Source organism: Buteo buteo, chromosome 4, assembly GCF_964188355.1.
Source record: "Buteo buteo chromosome 4, bButBut1.hap1.1, whole genome shotgun sequence".
NCBI lineage: Eukaryota > Metazoa > Chordata > Aves > Accipitriformes > Accipitridae > Buteo > Buteo buteo.
This window is the reverse complement of record NC_134174.1, coordinates 40,198,546-40,209,050: the sequence shown is the minus strand read 5'-3', so window position 1 is coordinate 40,209,050 and position 10,505 is coordinate 40,198,546. Positions and strand designations below refer to the sequence as shown.

The following is a 10,505-nucleotide window of genomic DNA, read 5'->3' as shown; positions in this document are numbered from 1 at the left end:
ATTAATGTCCACTGGAAACTCACTGGGATCTGCTTATTTAGGTCTTTATTTTTATACATAGACATTAACTCACAGTATTATACATGCTGAAGCTTATGCTGTCTAATTTCTACCATGAATGAAGGGTGAGACTCTGTAATAATAATTACAGTATTATTCCTATTCCTACTTAACTGTGTTATTACTATGACATTGTTCCTAGTGTGTCCACTATATAAATTCCCTCCTCTCTCACAAAAAGTTGATACTTTTACCTTGCTCTTAATACAGTGTGGACACAGGACATCCCAAGATTTTATCCTTGATGAGGGCTGACTTGGGGTACTAGCCCAAACCAGGAAGCAATTGTTCATCTGCATAGTCTCTGTGGCAGGCTGACAAGTAAAAAGAAATAGGTGAAGAGCTTCAGCTCAGCTCTATCCTTCTTATTGTGCAGAGGTATGCATGCATAGTAGGTTACACAGGCAAGAGATAAATCACTACTAATTCAGAAGAAAAGATCCTGCACAGGACAGCTTCCACTTTATACCTTTCTAAGAGGTCTAATTAAACTCACTGTATAAGCACCTATTAAGAATGGTGCTCCATAATGCCTGGTTTGAGGTTTTTCGGAAACAAGGTTATTCCTAAGTTTTGTTCTTCAAAAGTCTTTAATCCTGACTCTAGTTGTCTCATTGAAAAGTTTGAAATACTTTGTAAACTCCTGGTTTGGGGATAAGAGCACTCTGTTGGTCTGACATCAAAGTGAATCAATGAGCTAGCTGTGCATTTCTATCCACGGCTTTAGCCATATATTCTTTTGCAAGTGTCTAGAAGCTGTCACCCTGCTATGCTGTGATGAAAATAATTGGATATAGTTCCCACTTCTGTTATTCCCATATGATATTGCTGCTGGTGAAGAATACTCAAAACTGATGGCTCCAAAGGCAAGTTTGAAACTTTGAAAGCCAAGTGTTCTCACGTGCTGAGCTGCTTGCTTCTCCAGGGAAATCTGCAGAGACCTGCAGCATACGTCAAAGAGCAGCCAGACATAAGACCATTCCCCCAAATGAATGATATGCAGAAAGAAGGTACATTCAAGGATCTAAATAGTGAGGAACTCAGTACTCAAATTGGGAATGAGGAGAACCAAATAATTCTGGAGGAAGGGAAGGCTGTATAGAAATAAGGAAATAGGAAATGAAATTACAAATCCAGTGAAGACAGACGTTTAATAATTAGTGAATACTAAGCCACCTGCCCTTACAATTTTTATTGGTCACTTGATGCAGGAATTTACAATAGTCCTGTAAGTTTGGGTACTGCATATAAACATGATGGGTTTGCCACAGGTTAGCAAAATTTCTACTGTGTGATGAACTGTTTCAGCAAGAAGGTGTCCTGACCTAGCAAGACCCTAGGGGTGGGGAAATTGCTGAGAATCTGATCTGCTTCATGCTTCCGCTTTTGCAGGCAAGCAACCTGCAGGGAACTTCAACAGACATTTAACAAACCAGACATTTTTGTGGGTTACAAAGTTACAAAATAAGCACTGCATGCCATGTGTTGACAGCTTATAGATACCACATTTGGTGCTTGTCCAAAATAGCAAAGGTCAGTGTGGAAATTTCAGCTTCCTATTTAAAAAGAACAGATCTCGAATTCCAAATCTCTTTAATGATGTTGGCTCTACAATGTTTTTATCAAATCATGGCTGACAAATAGCACTGCTCTGAACTGATGTTTTAATTTTATTTTTACTGAGACTAAATTTATTTTAGCTCCCGAACAGGAAAGATACAAAGGCAGCCTCACAGCTTGCCGCATCTCTGTCTGATGCCACCACATGAGAGAACAACAGCCCCAGAAATGGGACTTGGGAACAAAAGTCACTACTGACACTGCTGCAGGGATGGAGAGTTTGAATTGGGTTTTTGCAGCTGGAGATGTCTAACAGACCTTCCTCTGGGTAAGGAAATTTTCTGCAAGCAGAATTGCCCAAGACATCTCCTCCTCAGCATTGTATTTTATGTTATCAATTTTGCAGAGCTACCCATGGCAATATCCCCCACACTATTCTTGCTACTGTACTTTTCATGTCCACACAATGTACTATAGCCAGCTGGACAGTGCAAGCTCTATTGAGAAGTTTATTCTAATCACTAAGTGTATCACTGGCATTATAAGAAGACAAGTAGTAAGTGATTTACTTTAAAGATATTCCTCCACTCCATGTTGTTTTTCCAAATCCTACATCCCTTTTTTAAACATAAATGGGTATGTTTGAGTTGGCCATGTTTTTTCCAGGGATAATTCAGACTACATTGCAGGAAAGGCAGTCACTGCAGTCAAGCAAGTCTCAAATATCCTTCCCTCTCCTAGGGTATTAAAAAAATGAATCCATTGACTGAATAAAGAGGAAAAACCTTACAGTCAAAACTTTCAGTGCCTGCAGTTGTTCTGATTTTTTCATTGTTCATTTGCACTGTAACACAGTCAATGTCTGTCCAAGGCCAGGCAGAGAGCAAAGGGCTCACTCCCAGAATGTCGTATGCAGTACCTGTAAATAGGGGTGGTGAGATTGAGGTAGGCAATCATTAGGATTGTGCAAGACAGAGATAAGCTAGTAAGCAACCTCTTCCCAAATTAAAGCACAAAATTACAGCTTTTAGTAGAAATGTAGGGGATTTTTTTTTCTCCCGGCAGGTTTTGTCCTCATGGTAAAAATCCAGCAGGTTTCTGTTCCATTTCTCCTCTGCTACGTTCTGTTGTGCTGGCTGTCAGGGAAGCCAGTGGTGCGATAGGAGTTTCACTGTGTACTGATCAAGGAAAGGTGTTGGTAAGTAAAGATCTCTTTTGCTGTGATAAGTATTTGACCATACTGAGGCCACGCAACCCTTGCAGGTGCAGACATGCTGGTTAGAAAGGACTTTCGTAGGCTGCCCTACTGGACCACAGCAAGCTGATGAGGAGGACTGTTAGCAGGATGTAACCTATCAGTTTAATAGCATTCTGTCCCTGAGTATTCTCTGTATAAATGTAATATCTGCTTTTGAAGAGCAGTTTCCCTAGTACTTGACTTCAGTAGGGCTGTCCTGTGTTGTCAGACTCTCAGGTTTCTGGCTAATGACTCAGACCTGTCACCTCCAAGACTAGGTCTGGAACAAGGACTCCCTGCTGCCTTTTCCAGGATCCCTTCCCTGCTCTTACCTGCATTGGGTGAATCGTGTCCTAAAGCACTTTTTATGGAGGAACAAAAGTGTTAGCTGAGATCTATGTCTTTAAATAGGACCTCCAGAACTAGCTACCTCCTAAATATAAAAGTTTCATGGCACCTTTCAAGGCCTAATTCTGATCTCTGCTGAGAAAGTCTGCAACTGTGTAAGCCTTGGGACCTGAGGACTGTCATACTGTCATTACATCCACTTAGCGTGATTCTGCATGTGGGATTCTCCATCTTCTCTGAATATAAATATGGATTGCAAAACCTGTGTTTTTAATCTCAGCTCCCTAAGATTTACTCCATCTTTGTGAGAAATTTAGAACATTTTGCTTTTTTATCTAAACCATTGTTGGTGCAAATTATAATTAGTCTCTTTGGGAAGTGATTTCATTGCTAGTAAACCCTGCCACCAATTTGCCAAGGGTAAACAGGCACTTTGGCTCTCCTAGAATAAAGGTTTGAGGTGGTCAACTTGGAAAACTTTGGAGGTAAATAGATCTTAGCTCCTGGCAGGCAAAACCAACAAAGGCTTGTGTGAGGCTGAATCTCCATAGGGAGCAGACTTCTCTGAGAGCTTGACATTTTGTTTCCAAGTTTTCTGTTATTGTGCTATTATTTTAAGCTTTGTCTTGCTGCCTTCATGGGACACAGCAGCAATATCAGCTTCCCTGGTACTGGATAATTAACATAGTATAAAAACTCAGCAGAATGAAATCCTTAGAGGGCTGTTAAGAACTGGCTTGAGTCCATGAAGCTGGATAAGAAATATAAACCAGGATTCAAGTTTTGTTATACTAGTTAGCTAAATACCTTTCCTTACTTTATTTTCATGTATGCCATTGCCCCAGATTTTGATGGGAGCCTAATGGAGGCAGCACAAAGAAGTATAAATAAAAGTGGTGCTTCTTAAACTCTGCTTTTTATCCTAATGATAATGTTCTCACAGTAATATGCTAGTGATTATACTTTATATTGTACTTTATCAGATGAAACGTGACAGGAGAATCTGCTCTCTGTGGATAATCTTTTCTGAAGCTTAAAATAAAGAGAAATAATTAAGGTGACTAGCAAAATTCACACTGGATTTAGTTTCTGTCCTTACCCCAATCTGTAAACCAAATGGTGCTTCCTTAGGCTTGTCTTTCATTTTGACTGGTAGAACTGGGAGAAAATAAGGCCAATTGACTTTAGTATGTGGCTTATTTAACATAAAAGTTTGTCAGCTCATGTTTCTGGTAGTTTCATTTTGGTTTTTCAGTTAAACACATAATGAAATCAAGGACAATTACTGTGGCACAACTTGTCAGAACATCACGCAGAGCTTTACCTTATGATGTTACTGCCTGTTAGTGTTGTTCTGCTCAGAGAGGGCAGCAAAGTATTGCAGATCTGGGATCCAAGAGGACTTCGGCTCTGAGGTGTAATACTGAGGAAGAAATGTATCTTATTAATATACAAGCTCTGAAAGCAGAAATTGGGAGGCAATCAGATCATTACTACTTAAACACACTAGTAGTGGAAATGCTGTCAAGAGAAACAGCTTAATCACTCTAAGCTTTAGACATACAGCAATCCTGATAGCTGTGGAAAGAAGAGTCTCAGCAGAAACACAATAGCTGGAGAGTTCAGGATTCATCCCAGACTGGAATACTGTATGACTCATTTGGCATGAAGAGAAATGCTTTAAATTTAGACATACAATGAACAAAACATTGTAATGGATTTGCAGCACGGTGAGACTGATGACTATATTGCTATATTAGGTATTTTCATTACAGCTTGAGATTTTCAGATTCTTATAAGCTTGGTTGTTTCTTTTCTGGTTTCCATACGTAAAGATACAATCAGAGGCTAGATGAAATGGTTCAGACATTATGTCTTGTTCTTGGTCTTTTGCCTGAAGACAGGAGTGTATTTCCTAGGCAATGTAGGCAACTCTTTCCTAGGCAACCCTTTAAAATTATGTAAATGGAGGAATTTATGAAATGACTGCTTGATTTGTCACAGATCTGTGGGCTTAGCAATGACTCTTCTTCAGCCTTTCAGTGCCTTGGTACTTTGGCTTTCACTGTTGATGTAACAAGATGGTGCAAGTAATTTCTCAAGAGATACTGTGTGGCATTAGGAAAAGCACAAAGTCCATCACTGTTCTTAAATTAACTTGGGAGGAAATGACACAGGCTGCAATTTACCACATCGTGAGCATCAGCAGAGTAAAGTCATATAGCTCCGCACCTCTTCCAAGGGGTGTCTGGCCTGGAGAAAGCACAACTTTGAAGCCATAGTTGTGTGTAAAGCCTGTGAAAGTTAACCTGAAATTGGGGCAAGGAATTGAAGAGCACAGAGAGGCTGAACAGCTGGTAGCAGTGACCTCTTTAGCCATCTCCCTTTTTTCCTCCTGTGCTCATGTATCAGCACCCTAGAAAATGGTGTCTGAAACCACTGCGGAGGTTTTACCTGGCACAGAAGTGCAGCAGGGGTTCCCTGCCCACGAGTGTTGTGCTGGTACCAGATAAACCAGAAGGGAAAGTTTATTCCTGCCCAGTAATTCAGTGCAGTGGTCCTGCAGTCAATGGCTTACCAAGCAGAGATGGAAGAGATGCTTCCAAAGGTGAAAAGGAAGAACCAGGTACAGAGCTATGAACATTTAGCAATATTGTATTTTTTATACTCCTTATCATCCCTTTAGTCTTGTTTCATGCCTCCTTCATTCTTTCATTTTGTCTTTTTACTTCTCTCCTTTTCTTCTACCCCACTAACCTTTTGTAGGCTCCACGCAATTTCAGGAAGCTGAAAATGCTTTCTGCATTTATAATGCTACTCTAGTACTTGGCTTTTAATAAATAAATACAGTACATTTTCACAGCAGCCCATAAAACACAGTTGTAATGAGATTTTAATCTGATTGTACCATTTGTACTCTGAATCACTTAGAGAGTTTCCTACGATAGCCTACTAAATGATTATTGCTTTTTCTTTCCAGGGGCCAGCTCTCAAAACCAGAAATCATGCTTGCTATAGTTGGCTCCTAATCTGATGGTCATACCTTGATTGCTTCCTACTCACTAAGTCCCAACAACAGAATTCCCCCAAGGCATGATTTGTCAGGTGACTTTTTTCATGCACTGCTGCAAACAGCAAATAGATCAGCAAGTGCTTTCTGTCATGTGGCAGAACCAAGTCATCTGCTCTCCCAAGCTGCCAAATCATAGTTTCTGTCCAAACTTAATAAGTACATATGGAATCATATACTTTCTTACTGTATCCTGTCTGTGTTATCATGTTATCCTCCACACATCCTGGAATTAGATAACTGCTTTTCAACCTTCAAGCAAACTCCCATTGTTATCAATACCACTTGATATGAACTATGACATAAAATTTTAGTAGCATATATTGATATTCTGTATAGACATTTTCTGGTCCACATACCTTCAGTATGTCTTCCGCAATTATATGGTTGAAATAAGCAAAGCCAGTGCTATCTGTTTCAACAAACTGCTTCAGAGACGTATCCTTAATCTTATGATTTAGCTCATTTTCTAGATCATATACTGTAATGTGTGAGTGGATTACAGCTGAAGTATATTGGCTTTCTGGTTTTAGAGCATGTGTACCTCTGCAATAACATGAGACAGCATTTATTTAATTGGATTTTCAGTGCCGTAAGTAGGTGTAGTAAAGAATTTTTCATCAAAGTAATGCATTTCCTAGCAAATGAAGCTTTCCACAGGAACAATTCAATCTTCCCGAGATGCTTTTATTTTCCTGGGGTGGAAAAAAAAAAAAAAAGAAAAAAAAAGAGTCAGTGTTTAGTACTCTCTCTAAGCACTAAGAAAACATAGTGGGAGAAAAACTTAGAAAACATTTAAACAATTTTATTTTAAATCAAACTCTAGGAGAAGAATTGAGAGGTCTGCAGGGTTTCCCTGGAAAAGCAGGACCTCCAGAAATAAAAGAAGATTTGGGATCACAAGGAGAGAAAGGAGAAAAATGAGAACGTGGAAGTAAGAAATAAATTTCTCATGTTTCTATAATCTGGCTTTCAGGCTTTTAATATATTTTCCAAAAAATATTTGTGTTAATATCTGGTATCCTTACAACATCATTTGAGGAAAGGTGTGATTTCCAGAAGTGTAAGGAGTGGAGAGATAAGTTGTCTGCTACATAGGAGATGAGTTGAACAACATAACTGGGGGGAAAAAAGTGTCTGGAATGAGTCGCTAGTTTATTGTTGGGAGTGAAACAACAAACCTTCTATCTCATTATAAACAGCATATTTTTCTTTCATTCTTTGTCTGTTCATGTGGGTTTTGCTTCAACTTTAATTCATTTTAAAATGTTTACATTTGTGTTTTGCCTTTGAGAACTGGGCTTTTCCCTCTGAATAGAAGATGACTTTGGCAGCCCTGAGAATTCAAAGCCCACCCAAGCATTCATCCCAGTCAGGGATAAGGCTCTCCCACTGGGACAAATTTCCATGGAACAAACCTGCAATGTGACCTGTGGTTTCTGCTCTGGAAACCGAGTAACTCTCTCACATGGCATCAGGTTACAGGAAAGCTAAACATCTCAGAGACAGTTGTTGTGTGGTCATTTTAATATAAATTACTAAATAACATCCTTAATTCCTAGTTCTAGTAGCCAATGACCTGCACGGACAAGTAACTGCTTTGGAAAGAAAAGTATAGGTTTTGGAGGCTGAACTAAATAGATACAAAAAAGGTAAGGTCTAATCGTTGATTAGTTTTCTTTTTGGCCTGGTAAAATGATGGACATGCTTGTGCTGGAGAAGGGACTGAAAGCAGTAGGCTGAAACAGATATTACAAATTTCTCTTGTGTTGCTCATGGGAGATGTTCATTAATTAAATGCTGCCTCACTGAATACATCCTTCCTGAACTGACCTGCCCACAAGAGCATTGTGCTGCTACCATTCCCACATCATCAGGGGAAAATTTAACTATGTATATGGCCCAGTTTTTGTATCACTGTAGATGATGTGGCAGACTCCTTTCACACTAATCCCAGAAACCTGTTAAAGGCAATAAGATGAAATAACTTGCTTATTAAAGACAGCAACTGTGTTTCAAAAGAATCTCTGTTAGCAGTTTTATCTGCTAAATGAACAAGAGCTTCACTTTCATTGGCTTTTTATGAAAGCCTGTCAAGCATGTGAGCTATATATTCCTAATTCTCCAAGATAATTTTATATTTTCTGGAGAAATACTCAGTTTCCCAGGCTCGCTAAAGCTGTCTCTGTCTCCTCTTTCCACTCTGTTGCTTTGAACCCTGAGTTCTATTGCAGTAGCTCAGCTTTGGTTCCTGTGATAAAGCTGATGGGTACAGAAAATCTCCTAATTGCAGCTCAGTTCCTTTGTATGATTTTAATTGATCTGTGATTTTTGCATTGAAATCTGGCAAGCTATTTTGTCATGCTTGCAATTTGAGTGTGAATTCCCTCAGATCCTGATTCAAGAGCTGTAATGCTATATGAACTGGAAATGAAAAACATTAGTACCAGACTTGTGATCCAGTTTCTTGTGAAATTCCCATTTTCTTTAAGTGTGGGCTTGATATTTCTGGGTGTCTATTTTGTTTGACTTCTACTGGATTCTGCCTACGACTTCAAGAAATAGTCTTTTTATAGCTGGTATTAGCTACTTCTGAAGTACAATTGTGATATGGATAAATTACTATAACATGATCAATTTTTGGTATAATACAATTATGTTCACTTTTGTTTCTAGCTTTGATTTTAAAGAACATCAAGAGTATTGGTAAAAAAATATTTGTCTCAACTGAAAAAGAAGATACTTTTAACAATGGAAAATCCTTTTGTGCAAAAGCTGGAAGTTCACCTGCCTCTCCTAGGAAGGAGGCTGAGAATACAACTTTAAAACACTTAATAACACCTTCAACACAGGCTTATATGGGGATATCTGCTGAACAGACTAAAAGCACATTCATGTATCTGAATGAAGAGGCTGTAACTTACAGAAACCGGAATGCTGGAGAACCAAATAATCTAAAAAATGAAGACTGTGCAGTAATGCAAGACTCTGGAAAATGGAATGACGTTGATTGTTGAAATTCATGTGCCTTAATTATTTGTGAATTCTTGAGCTGATGGATCTAAGAAAACCCAAAGCTTTTGCTTTCAATTATGTGGTTGATATAAAAGTTAGTTCCCATAAAGGTGGCCTGAGATAACCAGAACCAGAGTGTATTTATAATTGTTTTCTCTTTCACTTTCAGTTTTGAATCTCCTAATAAAATACAGATTTAATTTTTTCAATCATTATGAATTAAATTGTGTTTATCATATTGATAGTAAAGCTAATAAGTTATGACATGCTCAGCAGGCTGGTTGTTACACTTTCCTATGGGTTCCTCATAAATGCAGCATGAGGGAAGCATTTTTTAATAATCTTGAAACTAATGAAAAAATTTTATATATTCTGTCTTTAAGCTGAGCTGTAAACTTGGAGATATTACTCTCTACATGTTGCTTCTGATACGTTCTTTTATCATGTAGATAATGGACAGTGCATACAATCTGTTATTTCAGTATTTAGTGATAGCTTTTCTCCCAATGTGCTTTTACTCTAGTTCTAAAATTGACTGTTAATGATCACTTAGAGCCTAAAGTGGTATTTGTCGTCTGGGTACAGAGGTCCATTGCATACAAGTGATTACTGACATGCAAATAATTTCTTTTTTGAAGTTTCAGCTATTTTCGTGCTGTTTTTTCCATGTGATAGGAAAATGAAACGTGCTGTAACTACAAAGAGGAATAAAACCGTAAAATGTCCAGCCAGATTGCTTTGTGTGTGGTAGAACAATCACAAGAGAACAAGATCTTTGTTGGCAATCTATAGGCATCATTTGACATTCAGGAGATACAGATTAAGATTTAAATGCAGTAGAAAGCAGAATATTTTTGTGTTAAATTAAACACAAGAGTCTACTGGTGAAATGTACTCCAAGTGGAACTTAGCTCATGCAGAAAACCAGCAAAAGGCCTTATTTACGTGAACAGGTCCTTAACGTGAAAGAAGTGATACCATAGGTTTTTATGATTTTCTTGATGGGAGCTTCTTTCACCTCAGGTGAAATACTGACTGGATTAACTAGGAATAGGTGAATACCATGACAACAAAGCCCAATACTAAAAGTTCGACAATTAAGAAAAATGTTTACATGCAGACTTTAAATTTTTGACCATGGAAGAATAGAAGATATTCAATTCCTCTTCCACTTAGTTTAAGACATGTAAGTACATCTACGGAGAGAAGGTCTCT

General features: G+C 38.4%; 1 protein-coding gene across 1 annotated transcript; it reads left to right on the top strand.

Annotated features, from left to right (window-relative positions):
* Positions 1-750: 750 nt before the first annotated feature.
* Positions 751-10,012, top strand: LOC142030110 (mannose-binding protein-like). Its single transcript, XM_075025617.1, is given in 7 exon segments — positions 751-1,948; positions 2,686-2,818; positions 5,241-5,278; positions 5,677-5,831; positions 7,102-7,209; positions 7,838-7,927; positions 8,952-10,012. Coding segments are annotated over 7 exon segments (927 nt in total). The 5' UTR covers positions 751-1,925; the 3' UTR covers positions 9,332-10,012.
* Positions 10,013-10,505: the final 493 nt, after the last annotated feature.